The sequence below is a fragment of the Misgurnus anguillicaudatus genome, chromosome 19 (assembly GCF_027580225.2).
Source record: "Misgurnus anguillicaudatus chromosome 19, ASM2758022v2, whole genome shotgun sequence".
Taxonomy (NCBI): Eukaryota; Metazoa; Chordata; class Actinopteri; order Cypriniformes; family Cobitidae; genus Misgurnus; species Misgurnus anguillicaudatus.
The window spans coordinates 44,776,928-44,800,632 of record NC_073355.2 but is presented as its reverse complement, the minus strand read 5'-3'; the positions used below and the strand labels follow the sequence as shown (position 1 = coordinate 44,800,632).

Below are 23,705 nucleotides of genomic sequence, written 5' to 3'. Positions count from 1 at the left end.
ATGGCAGATCCAGCACAATTCCAAAGCGCAAACTTTTCAATTATCATTTGAATTTATTCTTAGTTTTATGTATTTACCTGCAAATCGTTTGTTTTGCTTTTGTTGGGGAGGGCAGACGCTTTGCTTCTTGGCATTTTAATGTTAATTGTTCCCTTTTACAAAGAACAAAATAAACATGAAAACAAATAAAAACATTCGTGATGTTTTTAATTTATGTAATAATAGTTCAATGCATTCGCAATACCTCAAGCAACAACTCAATGAAATGAACAGTGTACTTAAAAAAACAATCAGATAATTAGAATGAAACCTGACTGACTTACCAATGAAGTTGACTTGAATGAAACTTACACGCGATGATTAGCTGTGCGAATCTGTTATCGTTTATTTTACAATCTGGTGGTAGTCCAGGATTTGTTTTAAATGTAAAGCACGTAACTTCTGTTGGCCCACTGTACTTCAATAAAGCGTTTAATCCGTCTTAAAGTTTCTTTCTGACTCAACCACATATATTTTTTTGCTAATAAAGCAAATTTACTCATTACAGGCAAAGCGTTTCAATCGTTCTCGCGGTAATTTGACGTCATACTCCGATCAATGTGCGCAGCTCGGCAAGACCCTGGTTTTACTGGTTTAAACAAAAAGTTGTACTACATTGCCATACAAAAGCAAAAAAAAAATGTCTGTTAGTGAGTTAAGGTATTTTGCCTTTGTAGGGCAGTTACCACACACCATGTTTGTTTATTTATTTATTAAAAATCACGGTTAAACCATGGTTTTGCAAGTTGCGTTTGCCAGTTATTGCTGTATTTTAACTTTTAATTTTTCATTTATGTAAAAGGACACCTATACACATACGCCGCACCGAGTGTGCACTTATTTTTGCCCTCATCAAAATGGCGGACTCGGTAACGTATTCTAGCAACGGGCCTCGAGCTCAATGCGGCGTCGGTGTATGGGTGACCCACACATACGTAACTTGCTTTACTTCTTCAAAAATAATGTATTTCTTAAAAACAATTTCACCTACAACGTTATGTACATCCGACTGAACAAAAAGCTGCATGTCTATCTTTAATCTCATTCTGAAATAAGAAACGATCGACGGCGCCGTACACAATTAAAATGATGTAACAGTTAATAATGAAACTAAAACTCGGCGTATGCCATTAGATTAAAGTTCAGCAAGTCAAATAATCAGCCAAAAACTGCAGAGAAACTGCCAACATTCTCAAAATCTCCGCCTTATTATAGATTTGTAGACATTTTACACATTCTCAAACTCACAATATTGACCTCTTAATAATAAACGATAAAAGTGCTGTTCATAACACGAAAATACCACCTGGACGAATCTTTTTGGTGAATAGAATCAAAAGACTCGAATCACTTGTATGACTCAATTCACTCTGCTATCATCACACTCCTCGGCATCCTGATGTAGCTACTGAAGATCTGCAGATATAATTACCTATAGCACATATGGCCTTGCTTCTATTTGGTTGAACAGCTGGTTAGGACACAGGTTTACATCTCATTTAGATCATGATCTGTTCAAATTGAGAGCCACAAATTATGCACAGAGAGTAAAAATCAAGAGAAGGCGTCTGTTGCACACAGTTTATTTAACAATGGTATATAAGTACGAAACAAGTTCTTAACCAGTTTATACAGCGATCTCATTCTTTTTTCCTTTTATTTACAGTGTCACCGAGCTGCATGATTTACATGAAAGAATCGTTCACCTTCAATTCAAGTTTCGTGGAGAAAGAAAAAGGTCGACTGAAGAACTCTTTGAAGAAATCAGCAGTTAGACGAAACTCCGGCCTCATAAGCGAGGTGGAGGGGACATCATCGATGTTTCAGAGATCAAACAAGAAAACAAGAGGAACGTTTTCCTACATCTTAAGCAACGACTACTAAATTCAGGCCAATAAATTAACGCATTTGGGCACCTTGAAAAATAAGAGCAATTTTCACAGATTGCTCGTGTTCGTGTGTGTGCAGTAGCCAAGGCTCCTTTTCTGTACAAATGAATACAGGTCCTCTGTACAAACTCCACAGTCCGGAGAGAAAAAGGCTGCGTGTCCTTTTCCAAACCTGGTAAATGTGAATACGTATCAGATGGGAATGAGGATTGATCCTGATTCCACACCACAATATTTTACAGTCCCGAAACGAGCACACACACACAGAAAAAAAATGCATTTCAGTTTGCAAACATACAAAACGAAAGTCTTCGATAATAAAATCAAATATTTTACCTTGAGAAATTTCATTAAAAAGTCCATATTCCAAAAACAACACCCCTCCCCGAGAAAAAAAAACAAAGAAAAAAAATCATAAAAAAACGTAACGCATGAACCAGGATTGAATTACAGCTGGTCGGACCATCCCTCCCAAGAAAAAAACCCTTTGTGATTCTGCTCTTTAAATAGTTATTTTAATCCCTCCAACACGGAAGAAAAGCAGTCCGTCGGTTGTGTAAACCTTGTACAGTCCATTACCTCGTCGCATTTCTGCCGACGTCTCTGATTTCAGTACAACATGTGCCGAAAACACAAGTATCTCCTTACAGAAGTCTTTTTAATGCTACAAATTCTTTACAAAATTCTCTAACATGTCTCCCGTGGTGTCCCCGACCATACTCAAGTCGTTGGTCAACCCTCCACTGTTCGACGCGTTTAGCTGAGGAAGCATTGCGCTCTGTTCGGGTGTGCACAGGTGAGCCTGGTCCATGGGACCGGGCATGGGCCCCGCCAGGCTGGGATGAGAGGAGCTGGAGTGCAAGGCGGCGTGCTGCGGCGAGGGCTGGGGCTGCATGCGTGGGGACGGACTGGAATGTGGTTGCTGTTGGGAGGGGGGACGGGGCGATGGGGCAGGAGACCTCACTTGGTTGCCCAGCGTGTTGGCCATGGCCTGCTGCTGCCCAGCAAGCATATGGGGTTGAGGGCTCATGGAAGTGGCCTGTGCTGGCGAACCCATCTGCTGCTGCTTCATCATCTGCTGCTGCTGTTGTTGTTGCTGCTGCTGCAGTTGTTGCTGCTGCAGCAAGCGCTGATGCAGCAAATTTTGCTGGGCTTCCATGCTCATAGTGGGCTGGCCCATTTGAGCCATGGGTGCCATCTGACCCATAGGCCCAGCACCTCCCTGCATGTTCATCTGTTGCTGCATCCGGATTTGAGAGTAACTAGCCGGGCCTGGTTGCGGGAATCTCTGTGGTCCCGGAGGCATCTGACGCATGACCTGGCGACGGAACATCTGCTGGTTTCCGTTTGCGGCATTCATCATTTGCGCCTGGGGTCCGAGGCCGGCCATGGTCTGGGTGGCGGCCGGTTGAGGCTGCTGAGGGGGCATGACGGGTCTTGGCACACCGCCGGCCTGCATGGCAGCCATGTTCGGCATTCCTGGCTGACCTGCGAGCATTGCCTGTGGATTCTGCTGCTGTTGCTGCGCTTGCTGTGGCTGGCTAGACTGGTATTTTGCAGTCCGCTGTTTGATGAACGCAGCCATGAGATGGGGGTTTGACTTGAGAATATTTAGGACTTGCTGTTGCTGTTGAGGGGAACTCGGTGACTTCAAGGTACGTAGCAGGTCCTGCAATGCTCCTGGGGCAATACTGCTGGTCAATCCTCTTTGCTGCATGCCCTGTTGCTGAGGAGCCTGTGGTGGCGCTTGCTGGGGAGGCATGACACCCTGCATCTGCCGCTGCGGCTGTTGCATCATTGCACGCTGCATAAGCTGGGCCTGTTGGGGTGTCTGCGTTACCTGAGGCTGCTGCTGTGGGGCCATAGCCATCTGCTGAGGGGGAACTTGCTGCGGTGGAGGCGCCTGCGGATTCTGCATGGGCACTGGCATCCCTGGTGCCCACTGGCCAGGCTGCATGTTTTGAACCATCTGAGGACCACGTGGGCCCATCATCTGCATGTTAGGCATCATGCGGGGTTGTTGATTCATTGGCATCCCGTTCATATTCATTCTATAGTCTGGCTGCTGCGGCTGTTGGAGCTGCTTGTTTTTGGTCATAATCTGGATTTGTTTTGCAACCTTCATTGCTGCCTGCTGCTGTGGAGAGGGCTGTGGCTGTTGTTGTGGAGGCATGGGCAGAGGAGACTGCTGCTGGGGCAGAGGTGAGGACTGTGGTCCTGGTTTTCCCTGGGACCCTGGCGTAGGCGACTGGTTGGGGAATGCCTGCACCATACCAGCCACGTTCTGATGCGGAGGCTGCTGCTGGGGTTGGCTGGGTAACGTCTGCGGGGTCTGGGGTGTATTAGGCTGCTGCAGTTGCTGAGAGTTGGGTGTCCCCGGACCTGCTGAGGTAGTTGGGGAGGGCAGACTCTGAGGCATTCCTCTGCCCTGCATGAGCGCCATACGCCGGCGCATCATCTGCGCCTGCTGCAGCCGCTGCTGCATCTGCTGCTGTCGCAGCTTGTGCTTGATATTGAGACAGAATGGCACGGGACACTTGTTCTCCTGGCAGTGCTTGGCATGGTAGCAGCACAATGCGATCAGCTGTTTGCACACAGGGCAGCCTCCGTTGGTCTTGCGCTTGCAACCCTTGGTGTGCTGCACCACCCTCTTCATCTTCTGACAGGACGGCAGAGAGCAGTTGGCATTGCGGCACTGACAGGCATGCACCAGCGACTGGATGCAGCGTTGGATGCTGAGGCGTCGACTCTCCTGTGGGCTCTTGTTAGCCTCGCCGCCCTGGTTGTTGCTGTCGTCGTCCAGGCCCAAACCCCACTTCACCATTTGGTGCTCATGGCCCTTGGAGTTGTAGCAGTTAATGCATAGATCAAAGTCCTGAAAGAGATCAGAAGTGGAAATCGTGTTTTCAGAATACTTCACAGAATAGATTTCTCACTTAACATGGCATAACTAAGGCAAAAAGAATTTGTTTTTATCCACAGACTAGCCTTACACCTCATGGTAATATTTAAGGCCTAATAGAGCAACCTAGGGTTAAGTAGCTTGCTCAATTTTTATAAAAAAAGCGATTTTAGTTTCAGAGCTTAGGACTCCTAACTACTTGACAATGCTTACATCCAAAAACAATCCACTAGGTAGGGAACAGTAACCCAAACTGTTCTATCAAAGCCATAAAAAAAGGACTGACCTCGCAAACGGTGCAGTGCCAGCGTGTCTCTACATGGTGCTTGCACTCGTTGCAAGTGTACACAAATCGGTCTTGGCCCTGATTGTGTAGCTCCACCAACATGCACATACTGCTCCATTTGCAGCGACGTAAAGAACTGAACTCCCAGTGCTTGTCCCTGGCCAACGTCAGAAATGCATCACGGCCATCCATCAGATCGCAGTTCAGAAGCGGGTCAGGGTCCATTATTGGAGGCAGAGTGTTGACCACTGGACCAGCATGGAAGTGGATCACGAAGAAGACCTATATTTTATTTAGAATTAAAAAGATTTAGCATTAAGGCCTGTGGAATAAATGCTATTTTATCCATGTACCTAAAGAATTGGGACAAACCTCTTTGTGCTTCTCCATTGTTGCATAAAGCTTCTGGGACAAATCATTAGCTACATTCGGCATCCCAGGCTTCTTTTTGTTGGCTCGGCTCATGCTGCTCTTGTTCTTGTTGGTCTTTTTATTGTTCTTCTTTTTGGCGTTCTTGCTGTCGGCTTGAGTTCCCTGTCGAAATGGATAACATTTAACGAAAGGCTAAAAGCAACTGTAGGTTTTCAATCACAGTTTGGCTGTCTAACTAACCTCTGTCGTCTCAGTGGATGCTGTATTCTCCTCCTTCTTCCTCTCCTCCTCCTCTTGTTCCAGCTCCTTGATGCTCTCCTCAAGAACATTAGGCCAAAAATCTCCTTCGAAATAGGGCAGTTCATTGGCACTTGTCAACCGGTCTTCTGTGGCCTGCTTGAATATGTCCTTGTATAACGCATAGTCATTTAATGAATCGTATCTGTCAGGAAGTCTAAAAGATGTTAACCCAGTATCAATAGAAAGTCATTTATTATAACTTACCTTGTAGTCATTAATGATTCTTTCCGCAAAAGCCTTGTCCAGCATTTTTCTGTACCATTCCTGAAGTCTCTTGGGCTTGGGAATTTTCTGATCAGGAGGGTGACAGTGGAAGATGTAGTCGTCACCTTCACTTGGTGGGCAGGCCCAGATGTGGCCAGTCGTATACCTTTGGATGGAAAAAATCCCTATTAGTGCACAAGACGACATCCTGTGTCCCGTGGGAGCTACCGTAGCTTCTCTATGCGTTTCGAAAGGAAGGGGTGAGCTGTGAATTGTTTGTTGCAATTCACAATCTCACCACTAGATGACACTTAAAATCAGTTATGACCTTAACTTATGAACAAGTCTATACTGCTTTTTTAGTAGACTTATTAAGAGTAAAGACTTATCAGGGGAATAAATCTATGAATGGCTTACTTATAGTCGATGTTGACGTTAAGTTTAACTTATTGTATGTGAAACTTGAGTGAATGCTAACATTTATCAACGTCGTACTTAAACTTACCCAAGTTTCCTAACATACTCCAGGTAACCGATGAGAATTTCATGGTAAACTGCAGTTCTTAGCATCCGAGGCTTAAAGAAGTGAATACTGTCGAGATATGATATGTATACCCGTCTGGAAAGACAAAAGTGCGCATGGTATATTTAGGTGTTTCAAGACATGATTTACTTTTTGTTTTCGAACCAATCAGTATTTGAGCTAAATACTACCTTGTGTTGGGAAAAGGACAGTCGGATCCATACTCCTGGACATGCATGCCAAAGAAACACACATCCACTCCATCAATCTCCTCGAATGCAAAAAGTGCTTTGGTTCTGTAGGGAAAGGTTTCTGACATCTCCCCCGAGTCGACAAACCTGCAGAAAAATGATATGATGCGAATAATCTCACACGCAAAAAAACCCATTTGCCTCTTAGTCACAATCTTTTAATTGTATATTCGTTCAAGTGTCTGTACCTGGATTTCATCCCGGGTTTGACCTCTACGGTCTTATCAGAGCTGGCCACCACCCTCACAAACACCTCTCCGGCCTCAGGGTGACTCTGTCTTTTCAAGTACTTATTTACTCGGTCTTCAATGTACGAGCCCAACCGTGTGGTCTGCAACCCTGAATACAAACACACACACACACACACAGGGTTACTTCACTCTGCAGCAGACAGCTAGAAGTATAAAGAACAACAAATGAGGTGCTTACTCTTAGCAGAAAACTTGTTGTCTTTTCTCGTTTTTCCTGACTTCTTCAGACAGTTGTCACAGATGAAACTGTTTTGGGGGAAGAACAAAAACAAGCGTGAGGGGAACGTCACGTTACTTCACAGTGAACTGCAGGAGTACAGGTGGATGAATCACTTACCCTGTTGGCCAGATGACATCATAATGCAGGACGCAGATCTGATGCATCTTCCTGCCGCAGTCTTTACATTCAACGAAGCTGTGGGAAAGACGATGTATATATATTTAATAATTTAAGTCATGTTTCTTAATTCTGGATATAACATATGCTACAGCATCTGTTGTAAGTTGCATTTTATTTGTTGTAAAGTACCAAGTAAGCCTTTCCAATAGGGCTGTTGACGATTAATCGTGATTAAATCGCATACAAAATTAGGGCTGCATAACAATTTATAGCAAGATAAATAAAAGTTAAATAAAAGTTTTTGTTTACATCGCGTGTGTGTGTGTACAATAATTATTTATATATAAATACACACATACATGTATAATTTTACAAAATAATATATTTACATATTTATATATAATATAATATATAAATATAAAAATGTATAGTAAATATTTCTTAGACATATACATGCACGTGTGTGTATAATAATTATGTATAAATTAGAGCCTCAAGTATTATCTCAATGCAAAACATATAGCATCTAGCGTGGACGTTAGCCTGACTCCGAGTACAACAACTTGGTTGAACAAAAATAAACAATATTTTGTTGCTTAAGCTTATGTATTCAGTCATTATTCATGGTATACTAAAAATCCATGTGAAAAAATTACTTCTCAATGTTCTCAGGTCAAATATTTATATGTGATTAAATGTGATTAATTTTGATTAATTAATTACAAAGCCTCTAATTAATTAGATTAATTTTTTTTTCGTTATGCAACCACTTTAAAAAATTAAATATATTTTGGATTTTTATTATACCCACATTTTATATTATATATTAAAACTAATTTATATATAAATAACATTTTTTCTTAACCCTCCTGTTATGTTCAAATTTTAGCAACACTTTTAATGTTTGGGTTCAAATTGAATCCAAATAGTTTAATATATGCTAAATAACCTCAGATTTTAAATTAAATTGTAGGAATAATATAATTTTAATTTTTTATATACAATTTGACCCCAAACATAATAGGAGGGTTAAATGCATACATGTATGCATATATTTATATAAACATAATACATTATGCAAACACAAACTTTCATTTTGTATGCAATTTATCACGATTAATCACTGCCCTACATTCTAATGCAGTGCATTGTGAGATACAGTAAACCATGCAGTGCAAGTGATGTAGGTTGTCCTAGTATGCACAAAGAAAAGCTGCAAACTGTTGAAAAATACGGTATTTACACTTGCCATGAGATAACTCCCAAACACAACCAGATGAAAAGCGCAATTAAAGATTTTGTGACTTACGGTTCAGGGTCCAACATGTCATTTTTCTTCTTCTCGAACTGCTCCTTGGATATCATCCTAAAAAACAATAAACAAGATTTATTACATGCTATAAATCTAACTATAAATTATTTTAAAACTGACTCAAGCTTTAATGCGCCATCAATAGATTATCAGGTTAGGATATCACAGATAGGGTCACATATCAATGCATGTAACAATGTCAATAACGGACTGATAATAAAAATTTTGCTCAATCACGATTAAAAACATGAATCGATTTACAGCCCTAATTATGTTTTTAAAACTCAAAGGTGACAGGAAATACGTACGTCTGGGGCTGTGCGGGATCATCTCCCAGGGTGACGCTGTCGCCCTGGATCTCGTTGAAGCACTTCTCGCAGAAGTGATACCTGTCGGCGACAAGGCCATATTTGGGTGAACTGCGGCACACAAGAGCACAGGCAAACCGGCACACGGCGAGCGGCACAAGAGTGCAGAACAGGGGAGAGAGACACAACACACAGCAGACAGGCCAAGGCAGGACACGTTAGCATTCATATCAAAACAAATGATGGGATGTTACGTCATGCAATTGGGTAGTTCACCCAAAATATTAATCAAATGGGTAAACTAACCCATGAATGAAAAATTAACAAAAAAACTACAGAAATCAGTCAAGACAATCAGTCACTGTACAGTACAACTAAGAAATGAGATGATGTGATGGAGGTAAGACGCATGCTATGAAGTCACACAGGAAGATGGAGTTTTTCATGTGATGCACCGTAGATTACCAATCATATTAATTAACGGAGGCTGAACTCAGGGTGGTGTAGCCTAGAGATCTGGACTGATAACTGATAGGTTATAGGTTTAAATCCTACAAGGATGATCCATAAACTGCTTTCAATTGTACTTAAATGTCATTTAAACATTGAGTCTGACTTTATGACTGTTGTGCAATCAATACAGGGTCAGCTAAAGGTGGCCCACATCTACATGAATGAGCGTGAATGATAATAAGCCTGATTTATCAGTGCATCCCTGTCCAAATCTCCAACGTTCCCTTTTCAATTTCCCTCATCATAGATCATGCCATCGGTTACCTGTTTTGGTAGCTGTAGTACGTGCCATCTCTGGATATGGTGCAGAGCTGTTTACCATAGCAGCACAGCGTCTGAGGTGAAAACTCGTACTGTGGAGGACACAAATAAGGCAAATCTTTAGGATTACATTCACAGACAAAAGCCTTTTCCATTTCTCTGGTCTAATTTTCTTGGGTTCGTCTCAAGCCTTTCTTTAAAAAAAAAATTTATACACCTCAGGTTCAAGTAAAAAGTTATTTAGGTCATTTCGGGTTGGGTAGAAGACCTCTAGTATACATAAAACATTTGTACAGTATCTGCGTTTTCATCTAGAAGAATCCGCCATTTTGAAAGTCTGAAACTGCTATTTTTTTTTTTAACTGGGTTCCAGAGTATATAAATCTGAAAATGACACCCTTGCGGTTTTGTGTGTACGGCCAATCCATATATTTTGTGATGCGGTCATCATTATTTGAAATACTCACCTTGCGTCCGCAGCAGTACCCCAGACCTTGCATGACGGGGTCGATCTCCTGCTCGAAGACCTCAGCCAGTTTCGAGCAGTACTTATAGACGCGGGACGTCTTGCGGTTGTATAGCCAGGCGTTGTTGAACATGAGCCAAATATCATCCACGTATTGCCAGGGTTCTTGGTACTGGCCAGTGTCCAGCTTCCTCTTGATGGTGGAAAGGTCAATAGGGTTCTTCACAATGTCAAAGTAGTCCTAAGAAACAGAGCAAATATAAAAATACATGGTGAATTATATCATACACTTAAATTAAAGCTTCAGCATGTGCTTGGCCTCTGAATATCAAGACAAACAGAATGAATATATATTTACCGGGATGCCAAGTAGATTGGGATCCACAGGCTGGCGAAAGGGCAAGGACTCTGGGTCTTGCCGATACAGCGCTTCTAAAGTTGGCATCAAGGCCTGTCTAAGCTCCTCTGGTTTAAAAACTGCAGGGAACCATCAAGATGTTATCAACAATGAAGTTAAGACACTTGAACTGAATTGTTTATCAGACTGAAGTTTTTACTTTTCTTCCGTGATTGGCTGGCTTGGCCGGAGGGTGTGGTGCTGTTGGCGCTGGACACCTCCTCTTCTTTAGGCTCGGTCTTTAACTCTGGTTTCTTCTCATCCGCCTCCATCGGTTCTGATTTAGTTTCAACAGTCTCTGGCTGCTCCTTCACTTGAGGAGGTTTGACGTCTTCATCCTGTCGACACATGAAAAGCAAAATCAACACCACACGAGTGCCAGGTGATTTATTGAATACTTAAAATATTTGTGATTTTTCTGGTCAGGAAAAAATCTTGACCAAAGTTTAAACAACACTACTGATTAAAATTACTGTCTGAATTGATTTATTATCCTCATTCAATGCATTGTTTGCACCACACCTGCAATGTTCAAAGATATCCCTATGTGAAATTTTATATCTAAATAAAATGTTTTACTAAAATATATGTTGGTTAAACTGCTGGTTATTCCTGGATATAACGATTAATCGTGACTAATCGTTTCCAGAATAAAAGTTTGTGTTTATATCATATGTAAGTGTATCGAGTATATTATGTCAAAATTAAAGTGTTTGTAATAACAAATTAACAAAAATGTATTTTAACAAAACTTATTTATTAACGTGCGATTAATGCAACGTGCAAATTCTTTTTGACCCTAGGTCTAGCACGTTGTTGGATAAATTGAAACGCAGCCTTAAACAGTAAATAGTTATCAAACATCTAAAATGATCTTTATAAGTACGTTTTCTGAGTGGTGTACCATCCTAAATGCTAAACTAATACAAAGAAAGCGTGTCCATCCACTTTCGCGTCAGAGATTTTGGTTTCGGTACATGCAGGAATTAGAAAATAAAATGCAGGACTTGCTTGATGTTAAAAATAGTTATTAAGAGAAATAAAGTTCGGGACCTGATTTTTGTTTTAAAAACATTATTAAGATCGACAAGACTAAAAAAACACAATCTTCCTTGCGCTAACCGACACATCTGAAGCATGCACACAAGCATAAAGCATACATATTTGTCCACACTTATGCTGATTAGCGCATTAAAAACTTGAAAAACGTACCTTTAAGTTGCGATTAATCACGAGTTGACTCATGACAATCATGCGATTAATCTACATTAAATATTTTATTTGACAGGCCTAATATAAATACACACATGCATGTATAATTTTAAGAAACAATATATATTCATGTGTGTGTATTTATATATACACAATTACAATACACACACATATGATGTAAACGAAAACTTTTATTCTGTAAACGATTAGTTGCGTTTAATCGTTATGCAGCCCTAGAAACCATAAAACATTGTTCCTTTCTGTGCTACTTGGAGAAACGCATGTTTCTGTATAATTTACATTATAATATAAATGTTAAAGTTGATTAATTTTTTCAGAAATGATGTCGTACCTCTGTCTTGACTTCAATCTGCTTCTTTCCAGACTCAAATTCCTGCTGGTCCTCCTGATGCTCAGATTTGGGTTCAGCAGCAGGGTAGTCAGGTAAAGCCTGCTGGGAGTGACTCTCTGCCACAGACGCAGGCGTGGGTACTCTGTTATCAACGCTAGCGGCCATCTGAGATAGCTAAATACAAAACAGAAAATGTATCAAGTCAAGCAGTTCTTAACTATTGTTCAGGTCTTTCTCGTGTCAAGGATATCTGGGAAAAAACGATATGCAAAATGCAACAAAGCACATATTCATGTATAGTAAAGATAGCAAAATGAATTGGGAGTATTCAATACTTTTTAAAAGAAGGAAAGTCAACGTTTTCCAAGGTTAGTTATCAAAGGTAAGATGATGCAAATTAATGTGTCACTAGGTAAACATTGACCCAGTTGCTAACACAAGCAGAGTGCCATGCATTCAGTGTCAATAAAGTAAACAAAATAATTCAAGGTTAAAGGAAATACAATCGGAATTTGAAAGGATAAATGTGCTAATGGCACACGTGAGACTAGCCACATAAGACAGTTGTAAAACATTAGTTTAAAACGAGGCTGTATTTTGGCGGCCATCCTCACCGGAGTGCTGGGCTGCTGTGGTTGCACAGAACTGGGCTGCTGCATCTGCAGGGAGGGCTCAGGCTGGGACTGCAGGGGCGTGAGCGGGTGGGAAGGGGCAGGGGAGGAGCCCAGGACAGAGGGAGGGCGGGGCAAACCACTGGGGATGTGGGTGGGCGTGGATTGGCCCCCAGCTGAGGCCGGCGTGGAAGGCTGGGTCTGGAGCAGCTGTAGGTTAGCAGCGGCTGAAGGGGTGGAGGGCGGAGGAGGGGTGGAGCGCAGAGTGGACTGGGGGCCCAGGGAGCCCACGGCATTCAGGGACAGGTTAGAGTTCTGCTGTAGAGGAAATATGTAGGGCTTACCGGCTCAGATATAGAACATACACACTCAAACTACTGTTGCCTCCAAACATATTCATGTTACTAAAGAATATCAAATCAAGGTGCTTTATTTAAACTTTGAATACTTTAAGCATACATTTAAAAATCACCTATGATATAAGAACAATGCTTTCATTTGAGCGCTCTAGTATTAATGTAGATATATTATTATAAACAGGAATAGAGTAGAGGATATGTAAAAGGATCCGAGTACTTACCTGCACGGCAGACTGTCCTGATTGCTGGGCCTGGTTTACATTCACATTCATGCCTGTGGATGAGGCAGAGAATGACGGCTGGTTCATGAACTGGTTTTGACTGGGCGTCTGGCCCACCATGTTGTTTGGGTGGCCTCCCATCATGCCTGGTGTTTGTTGCATCCTGGAGGGTGACATACCCATCTGCAAAAAACAATAAGATCAACATTTAGCTAATTGCATATATTATGCAATCAAAATGACTAATAATTTTCTTCTAAATTTCTCTCTACTTAGGATAGCTTGCCTAATATTAAATTATTAAGAAGTTCTCAATTCAATAATTAAATAAACAGTCAGTGATAATAATACTGTAATAATAATACTGCAACATTTCCGATCACAGAATCACAAAAAACTGGAGGGACTGTAAAATGTAGATCACGAGTAAATAACAGGAAACAGCTGTAACAGTATTACTGACACTAAAACCAAAATTATAAAATGCCACATTATAGATTCGTCTGACTCTTGGTTAAAATGAGCCGATGCTTACCGATGGGACAGAGCCCATGCTCATCTGTCCAGGGTGGGTCATGGGAGACACTGCACGTGGGGCTGCCCCTTGGGACTGGGACATCTGTACGTTCTGCATCGTCACAGGGTTAAACTGTCCCATCCCTGCAAAAGATAATAGAAACGCATTATAAAAGTACTCCTCAACACAGGTGTAAGCAGGTCTTGCCTTGTGGAGCTTATATTGAAACATTAAAAACAGCACAAAGCATATAAATGTTATTTTAAACAACAAACATGAAATCAAAATTAATAGTATTTACGAAAATAAATATTTCTGGCGTCATCATGTACACTTCATCAGTCAAGTCGAGTTAAATACAAAAAAGACACAATACCTTGGGGGCCTTGCATGCGGGCCATCAAATGATTTGGCACATTGGGCATAGGTCCATCTGTGAAAATGAGTGATATTTTGAGATTTAATCATTTTCACCCAAAACAAAAAATAAGTCACCCAAACACTAATGGCGCTTTTCCATTGCATAGTACCCGAGCTGATACCAAAAGTGACCCGAAAACTCTGTAGATCACTGATTGGTCTGACAGAATTGTCACTACCAGCGTCATCGCTATGACGCTTTAGCATTATAATTAGCTTTAGCTTTCTGCTAGCTTGCACTGTCTCAGGTAAACCTGTTGTCATCTGTGCTTTGCTGCAAATTCCCAAACTCCCTTTATGCGATGAAAAACATCCACAGGTTGAAAATCATGAACACCAGGGCTCCAGACTGCCACCAAAATTTTAGAGTGTGCCACTGAATTTTACATCCAGTCGCACATGTGCGACCAGTAAATTTGACCTTTTTTGTGATGTGCCACTGAATTTGAAACAGCACATTGTACTTTCTGCATCTATCATTAAAGTATTTATTAGTAATACAGTGGAAATTAGTAGAAATGTGAGAATTTGGTTAGCATGTTGATTTACAGTGTGTGCCCCTAAATTTTCTGGTTGCGCCCCTAAAATTTCCAGTTGGGGGCCACTGTGCTCCTAGTGAAAAAAGTTAGTCTGGAGCCCGGACCACCATACCAGTTTTTTCCAGACTTGCAGTTTGTGGCGGCACATTCGTGACGCGCACGTCTGCATATATGCTTAAACGTGTAGCTCCGCTGTTTGTACATCGTGTGAGACAGAGGTAGTGATAAACGCGATGTGCAAGCATCTATTTGTGGTGGTCAATTTTAATTGTTTGGTGGACCGAAAAATAAATAAATGTATGGGAATGTACAACGACGCTCTCTCTTGTATGAAGTCACAGCAGTAAGCAGGGCAAATATAACGACACACCTATAATCCCTCCCACACTGAAATGTTACTAAACTTGATGGAAAAGCTAACCAAGACAAAGTAAGGTGAGCCGACTTAAACCGTGGGGTACTATGCAATGGCAGAAAAAGAAGCCATCAAATAAATATACTAACTTGGTGGCCGGATGGCTTGTGTGGGTCCCATAGCGTTGGGCTGCGGAAGGCCAGGCTGCTGTGGAACCTGAGCACCCATGGGTGGCTTTGACAGCCTGGACTTCCTCTTCTCTTCCAGCTCCTTCTGGATCTTGTAGATCTTCTCAGCCAGGAAGTGGTAATACTCGTCCTTAATACAAAACCATTTTAAGTTAAAAACAGGCCAGCACTACAAAAATACAGGTGTTTGATAATTAGCATGATAGTTCAGCAAACTTACCCTGCTGTTGGCAGACTCAAACATGTCCCCTTCGACCTTACGAGCGTAAGCGACCAAGTTATCCATGCGTCTGTCTTTCAGTGCTGCAGGGTCTGGTGTGGGGAATATGGCTTGAACTCTGCGTGGTGTTTAAGAAATATGCACATGAGAACGTAAGTAAAGATTAACTTTATTTTGATAAACTATTATGATGACTTCCTGTCAGACTTACAGCTTGTGGACTAAGTGGTTCCTCAGGTCCTGAGTGACATGCTCGTGCCATGGCTTCTTCATGCCAGGCATGGAGAGCGGTGCCGCGGTGGGAAGGTTCCCCGCGCCGCCCATGCTCGACCCATCGGACATCATCTGACTGTAGGGGTGGGATCATGCATTCATAAATCACTCGAAATATGTAATACATTTATCATCTTCCAATCTTACATGAACATTTCCTGCTGCAATATCTGTCTTTTATATGACTGAATGGTTGGGGTTAAAGGTGAAGGATGAAAGGTGAAAAGACTCACTTGCTGCTGAGGGATGGAGGGAGAGAGGAATCAGTGTGAAGGGTCGTCTGATCACCCAAACCGTTTCCGCCCATGTTCATCTGGTTAGGGCCTGAATGTGTGACAGGGATTACACATGATAAAGAAGCACAATCTAACGTTTCGTGCGATGAACTGTACAGCTTACAGATCACGTCAGGTGGCACATTTCGGGATATGTTAACTGTATTTCAATGTTTCTTTTCATCATTTAACAGACATGTTTATTAAATGGTTCAATATGACAGTAGATGAAGTTAATAATGAACAAGAAAGATTGAATCAATCAACACATATTCAAAGTGAAGTTTATACCTAAATTCATGTTGCGCATCTGCTGGGTCTGCGTTGACTGCTGCCCTCCGACCTGCGTCTGCGAAGCCGGCTGGTTCCCATAAGGGAGGCCCAGTGCTGCGTAGGCCCTCTGCATGGAGCTGGGGTCTATGTGCGTGCCGCTGCTGATGGCCGGTGTAGAGGGCTGACTGGTGCCCACGGGGCCTAGAGAAGCCGGCATGCCAGCGTTGGGGGAGCTCAACATCGCTGCAAAGACAAAACAAATATAAAAATGTTAAATAGCTGATTAACAGATGTGTTTCCGTTTTTTCAATATAGTCGACACAAAATGTTTAAAAATATTTCAAAATGTTAATTCCTTCCCATTAATCCCCTCTCATCCAACCACTGGTTGCCACATGATGGAAAAAAGGTTAAGCACGTTGATGCATATTCCATATTCAAAAGTTAAATTATTATTTATTGTTTATTTATTAATAGTAAATGCAATATTTATTTTATGTTTTTATGGTAGTGCTATTGCTGCATTGCATTAGACACTCACAATTCTCCGTAAAATGACAGTAACGTCGTCACATTTGCTTTTTGTTTTAATATTAAATTTATTAAAAATTTTAAATACTAAATACATTTTTTTTCTCTTAAAATGTAAATACAAGCGATTGAATCGTTTTAACTATACTAGATACACGTTGCATTTAAACAGCGGCAAAGAGCAGAACTGCATGAGAGACGGAGAGAACGTGCTTCTGTTGCCACTACAGGGGGATTTAAACGAGTCAGCTGTCGCCTGGCCAATCAGAGAGCAGGGCCTCCCTGCGCTCCACCCACTCTGATAAATGAGAGGTGGAGCCCCTCCCCCGCGGTGTCAGATTACAGGCCTGCTGCCTGCCGGAATTTGCTGCTCTTTCGTGCTTGCACACTGAGAGCGCTGCAGTGACGGCTGACCTACAGGGGGCAGCACTCATCTGTAAATATCTCATCAAACTTCATACATCTGCTGAGGCTGCATACGCAACATTTAAACAATTACTATTAGAAATTAAATAAAATTAAGCTGAATTAAAGATGAAGTAAGCCTTGTGAAAACTAAAGTGTAACTACATTAAAAACTACAAATGTATGCGGTAGTTTATAACAACATTAAAGGCAAGTGCCTTGGAATGTGAAGAATTATTTGATGTGGTGACAACAACAAAACTTTTTTAAATAACCAATAGCGTTTCATTTATGGCACAGTCCACCAAAGACGTACTGTGACAAAAACAGAGAGCGGGACGCTTAAGCATCTAAAGAGCATTTGATTGAACAGGAAATTTGATGAAAAGTGAAAGGGTGGGGCGATGTTGTAAAAATTCAACTTTAACGCATTTGCCAAATTGTAGGTTTTGAAAGCTTAGATATTCTTGTGAGAGAATTTTGTTAGTGTATTGGACCATACCAGTTTATATTTTAAGAGTTTGGTTTCCAAAACGAGATAACTCTGTTTTTAATTTTGTAATTAAATTATGTTATCATGTTTTATTGTGCTACTTGGCTGTTTTTTATCAAAACAAACCAACTGCAGTTTGATTGATATTAATTGGAATGAACAATTAAAAACAAGATCTCGTTTTGAAACCAAACGATTTATTTATTTTTAAACCTAGAGTATAGCGTATAGACGGTTTCAGCAGTAACAACAAAAACAAGCGGCTGTTGCGGTCCGCACGCAACTTCCTGTAAACTCCGCTAAGAATAAATAACAACAAAGTTCTTTAAACGTAGTTTATTTATATAACAAGCAAAAAAAAAACACATAGATTACAAAGGAAATATTAAAAAAAAACGAAACCGGAAGTAAGGTTCGGATCCAGACGTGTATCACGTGCGTCGGATGAAACCGTCTATATATAAAATGGGGCTTTAAAAGACAAACATTTTTTTACAACTGAAAAGATTTAAGTTTTTTACTGAAAATAGATGAGACTGATTGGATGTGGATTATTTTTGGGCAACACTTAGGTTGTATTAGTTAACACATTAGCTAACATGAACTAACAATAAACAATACTTTCACAGCATTTATTAATCTTGGCAAATTCTGTAACAAACATTAACTAATTTTTAAAATCAAAATTTATAACCATTAAAATTAGTTCGACGTGATTACTTTATACGTAAGGCCACGCTGGCGCATCACACAGCTAGTGCAAGATGAGAAATTTTTGTTAAAAAGTACAGATTTTTTGCCAAAAATCAAGATTGTTTCGCTGGATAAGACCTTATGCTTACTTTTTTGGCGAAAATCACGGCTGTCTCTCTAGAGAAGACCCTTATGTCTCTGGAGCGAGTGTTTCACATACGTCATGCGGGACCTTTCGACGTGAGAACATAATATGTAAGGTCATGCTGGTGCATCACGCAGCTAGTGCAAAATGAGAAATTGATGTTAAAAAGTACAGATTTTTTGCCGAAAATCACGATTGTTTCGCTAGATAAGACCCTTACGCCACTTGAGCAGTAGTTACGCATACGTTATGAGGGACCTTTCGACGTGATTACATTATACGTAAGGTCACGCTGGCGTATCACGCAGCTAGTGCAAGATGAGAAATTGTTGTTAAAAAGTACCGATTTTTTTTGGCGAAAATCATGATTGTTTCTCTAGAGAAGACCCTTATGTCACTGGAGCAAGAGTTTCACATACGTCATGCGGGACCTTTTGACGTGATTACATAATATTAAAGGTCATGCAGGTGCATCACACGGCTAGTGCAAAACGAGAAATTGTGGTTAAAAAGGACTGATTGTTTTTGTTGCGAAAATCACGATTGTCTGGCTAAATAAGACCATTATGCCTCAGTTGGGATCGTTTGGAGCCCTTTGAAGCTGCATTGAAACTGTTGAGGTCCAATAAAGTCCACTATATGGAGAATAATCCTGAAATATCTCAAAAAACATAATTTCTTCGCGACTGAACAAAGAAAGACATAAACATCTTGGATGACCTGGGGGTAAGTAAATTATAAGAATATTTTCAAACAAAAAAATTCTATAATACATGTAGAGAAATTATTTTGTTCATTGCTAGTTCATGTTAGCCAATTCATTTACCAATGTTAACAAATACAACCTTATTGTAAAGTGTTACCATTTTTGTTTTTAGAGGGACACATCTCCTGTCAATTCACCATAAAAAAGCATTGTGAAGGTAAACTTGTAAAAACACTACCATGAATATTTTGAGACAATCACCCCAGCACAACCTGGGGTTTCGTGACAATAAGGTCAGTTAATGGCTATATTTAAGGACTAAATGAGATACCTTTGGTTACCAAAACAAACCATTACCCCAAACAAGTCAAAATGAGCACAGTAATTTCTGAAATAAGTCAATTTTGTGCACTAGCATAACTAAAGTGCTTCACAGAGTGATGATTTTAAATGCATGGTGACTTACGTTGCTGGTTTCTCTTGTCACTGGCATTCTTGAGGGGCAAACAGACCGGGCAGTCATGTCGGGTGCAGTTTTTCCAGTGCGAGATTATCTGTCTAGACGAGGCGCAGTGAGCCACTGAAGAAATGGACAGAAAATGTATATTTATAAATATATGTTTCAATTAAACATGATGAGTAAATATTTCAAAAGTGGCTAATAACACTCCAGACTGGGCCATAACGGACATTCCCAAGTTAGAAAAGCACAGTTAGAGTAAAAAAATATTTATATTCTATATTTAAAAAATACAGTGTGTGCTGGAGTGTGAAGATACACATCTGTTTTCAAGAGATACTTCACAAAGATGAGTTTGGATAAAAAATTATGATGAGTACTGCTTCTGAAGTTTATTAAAACATGTAATTTAAACCAATTTAAATTATAATTAAATAGAGAGCATGCATTTAATGTTCCTCACTTACCTTGGCAAGATTTGCCAGCCTGGCAGTGGGTCATGTGGTTAAGTACGTTCTTCATGGTGCGACAGTGTGGCAACGCACACGTGTGCACATCGCCGTTAGCCTGGTCGCGCCGCTGGCACTTGTGGGCGTGAAGCAGCAGGACCAGCTGCTGCTGGATCAGCTTGCGCTTCTCTGGGTCGGCTGTGGGACCCCCCTGTCCCGGGACCATGCCCACAGTGGGCACCTGCTGCTGCAACTGGAGGAGAGAGATTGGATTAAACAGAAGCAACATTATTGCTGATTCACGGTGCATTAAAGCAACAAAAATCTCTCGGTTAAGGCTGTTTCACACGGATTGTCTAGTTCTTTTTCAATAGGAGACGTGAGGAAAGCGGCAAACGGGGGCGGTTACAGAGGTGAAGCGGAGTTGGTCCACACGCCTTGCTCGTGCACCCAAAATTCTGTCCTTTCTCTGGACATGGTACTTCATGGCAGGCGCTGTTGAAGATAAACACATTTGCACCAAATGCTGCACAAAAGGCTTCCAATACAAGAGAAAAGCTGAAATCGCGGCGGTGATTTTGCCGCTTGCCGCGTACCGTGTGAAACTGCCATTAGTTATAAGACATTCAGCAGTATTATGGTTACATTCTTAGGGATAATGGAGGATAAGTTTATTGCAGTAGTTTTGTCTCAAGGAAGAGATTTTAGTTTGGAAATTAAATACACAAAATAGAAACTAACTTCAGATGGTAGTCAATTTTCTACATGGGTTCAAACTTGGCTCTTCCAATCAGATTTTAGCATCTGTTATATAGACGGACGTGATACACATCTGGATCCGAATCTTACTTCCGGTTTCGTTTTTTTAATGGTCTGTAGTTGCTAAACTGATCTCTTGAACAAATGTCTCGTCGAAAATAACAAATGTTTTGGTTTCCTAGGTAATCTATGTGTTGTTTTTTTGCTTGTTATATAAATAAACTATGTTTAAAGAACTTTGTTGTTTTTTATTCTTAGCGGAGTTTACCGGAAGTTACGTGCGACAGCCGCTTGCTTATGTTGTTACTGCTGAAACCGTCTATATAGACCGTTTCATCAAATTCCATTTCATTGAATTAAATTTTTTTTGTCTCTACAGTAAACTACAAAATATTTAAATTATTTCTAGCCATCTTTACTTACTACAGTTATCTGCAGATATTACTTACCAAGTTGTTGTCTGATTAACTCTAATAAAAGCATCAATGTAGTGTTTCAAGTAACGATTATTTTCATAATCGAATAATCAACTGATTAATTAATTTTTTATTAATCGACTAATCGGATAAAACATAAATATTACTCAATTAAAATTTTCACTTATTATAGCTAGATAAGGCATTAAAATAAGATATTTACGGGTAGAAGTGTACTTTTAAAACTGAAAAGGCCACACACTACTACAGAGATTTACTACCATTATGTTTGCGATATTTCAATCCTTAAAAAAAGGTTTGTGCAGCTTTTAAATAGTAAAACATCAAAAAAGAAATAAACAAAATTTATTGAGTCTTCAGGAATGGGCTGGTGAGGAAATTTTACCACAGATTAATAAACTCATTTGAATCAACTTTAGACCTTGATGAGAATGAACATTATTCGTTATTAACAAAATAAGCCGTAATAGTAAGAAGTGATTTACATGCATTGTTACAGTAATAAAAACAGACACTTAATTATTAAACACATCAACAATTAAACTAATACAAACTCACTTATATTAAGGACGAAATTGAACCTTTATTAGCCAGCGTTTGTTTGTGAATGTGTGTTGACAACGAATTTCATTATCGATTTTATCAATTAGATGGTGCAGCCCATCAATGCCTAATCAATGCGCCAATATAAAAATACATTTTTCATATTTGTCAACTATTTGCTCCCAACAATTAAATTGTTAATGTTATAAAGTATTTAGTATGCAAAATAAAACAATCACATTATGCTGTGACGCATATAGGTAAATTTCCTGCTGTGATCATGTGAGCAAATTTTCTGCGTGTTAACAGAAAGGCAATTAGCTATATAAAAAAAAATAAAGAGAAGCTGATCACATATATGATGTGCGGAAGCAAAAAAGGCCCTGAAGCGTTTTGAACTGAACTGGAGCCAGTTGTGGAGGGAGGGCGGCTACTCACCAGATTTGGCACGCTGGAAGCACCCTTCAGGGTGGACTGGAGGCTGTTGGAGAGAACGGCTTTGTTCTGGAGCTGCGCGTTTAGTCCACCGCTGGTCATCTGCTGCACTGAACCCTGCGCATACTGCTGCCCGAATGAGCCGTTTGCATTCGCAAGACCCATCTATGGAGAGGGGGTAAAACAAAGGTAAACTTAGAATTTGCATGCATCTGTTTTATTAGTCCGAATTAAGACAAAGTAAATTAATCAAGTGAGAAATCACATCATGACTTTAATTCAGGGTCTGAAATTAACATCCACCAAGCACCAAATGTGGTTCAATATTAAGGCACCAAGTGTATTATTTATTTATACACAGTAGTCAAGACTTTCACATCCATCTTTGCAATACAGATTCATCCTGAACCAAAAAACTTAGGATTACTCCACTTTCATTAAAACAATCTTGTTAATTCACTCACAACCATGTCATCCAAGATGTATGTCTTTTGTTCAGAAGAGATACAATTTAGTTTAAAAAAAAAAAATTCCAGAATTTTGCCGTGTTGCACTAGCCAAAGTAATGCACCATCGCGACCTTGCGTACTACGTAATCATGTTGAAAGGTCATGGTGTTATATATGTAAAACGCACGCTTGTAGGCCATTTTAAACAACAAACTGACACAAAGACATTATAAAGTGTCATTCCACATACAACAACGTTGGAACTAGGGATGTCAATTTATGCAATTTCCCATATTATAGAGGTCGACGACATGGCTTTTTCTTTGGCCGATGCCGATATTTAGAAATCAGGGCAGCCGATGGCCGATATGTTTGGCCGATTTTCTATATGTACATAATAATCAAAATGTTCTCATCATTAGCAGATATTTTAAATGTAAAAATGTCACTATTTAAGTCAAAGTATTTGAAAAAAATTATGACTGGTCTTTCTGAAGAGTTTTACAACCTCCTCTGCACCATGGATTTATCAGACACAGATATTACCAGACACTGGACACGCCTGCCTATTAATCGGCCTAATTTTGCAGCAAAATCGGCCAAAGCCGTTTTTTTAAATATGCCAAAAATCGGCTTGACCGATAAATCGGTCAACCTCTATGCAATAAGCCTCAATTTAATCTCGCAATAAAATATAAATTAAATTTTTTTATCCGATTAATCGATCAATTGAGTGCTAGATTAATCGATTACAAAAAGAATCGATAGCTG

The 23,705-nt window shown here is 40.3% G+C and overlaps 1 protein-coding gene across 3 annotated transcripts in view; it reads right to left on the bottom strand.

Moving 5' to 3' along the window:
* Positions 1-1,606: 1,606 nt before the first annotated feature.
* LOC129436652 (histone lysine acetyltransferase CREBBP) overlaps positions 1,607-23,705 on the bottom strand; it is a 53,019-nt gene continuing 30,920 nt past the window's right edge. The window contains exons 3-31 of one of the 3 annotated variants that reach the window (XM_055194894.2): positions 22,489-22,650; positions 20,330-20,564; positions 19,869-19,982; positions 16,448-16,672; positions 16,115-16,205; positions 15,820-15,957; positions 15,609-15,726; positions 15,350-15,518; positions 14,263-14,319; positions 13,905-14,029; positions 13,370-13,552; positions 12,793-13,107; positions 12,179-12,352; positions 10,775-10,952; positions 10,576-10,694; positions 10,219-10,458; positions 9,755-9,843; positions 8,978-9,088; positions 8,667-8,723; positions 7,355-7,432; positions 7,196-7,263; positions 6,955-7,105; positions 6,707-6,853; positions 6,498-6,611; positions 5,993-6,158; positions 5,729-5,896; positions 5,489-5,650; positions 5,117-5,398; positions 1,607-4,803 (exon numbers count right to left, since the gene is read on the bottom strand). In XM_055194894.2, coding sequence (XP_055050869.2) covers positions 2,593-4,803; positions 5,117-5,398; positions 5,489-5,650; positions 5,729-5,896; positions 5,993-6,158; positions 6,498-6,611; positions 6,707-6,853; positions 6,955-7,105; positions 7,196-7,263; positions 7,355-7,432; positions 8,667-8,723; positions 8,978-9,088; positions 9,755-9,843; positions 10,219-10,458; positions 10,576-10,694; positions 10,775-10,952; positions 12,179-12,352; positions 12,793-13,107; positions 13,370-13,552; positions 13,905-14,029; positions 14,263-14,319; positions 15,350-15,518; positions 15,609-15,726; positions 15,820-15,957; positions 16,115-16,205; positions 16,448-16,672; positions 19,869-19,982; positions 20,330-20,564; positions 22,489-22,650 — 6,447 coding nt within the window. In that variant the 3' untranslated portion in view covers positions 1,607-2,592. The remainder of the gene's footprint in view (positions 4,804-5,116; positions 5,399-5,488; positions 5,651-5,728; positions 5,897-5,992; positions 6,159-6,497; positions 6,612-6,706; positions 6,854-6,954; positions 7,106-7,195; positions 7,264-7,354; positions 7,433-8,666; positions 8,724-8,977; positions 9,089-9,754; positions 9,844-10,218; positions 10,459-10,575; positions 10,695-10,774; positions 10,953-12,178; positions 12,353-12,792; positions 13,108-13,369; positions 13,553-13,904; positions 14,030-14,262; positions 14,320-15,349; positions 15,519-15,608; positions 15,727-15,819; positions 15,958-16,114; positions 16,206-16,447; positions 16,673-19,868; positions 19,983-20,329; positions 20,565-22,488; positions 22,651-23,705) is intronic. The other 2 variants (XM_055194895.2, XM_055194896.2) reach the window with 2 other exon arrangements.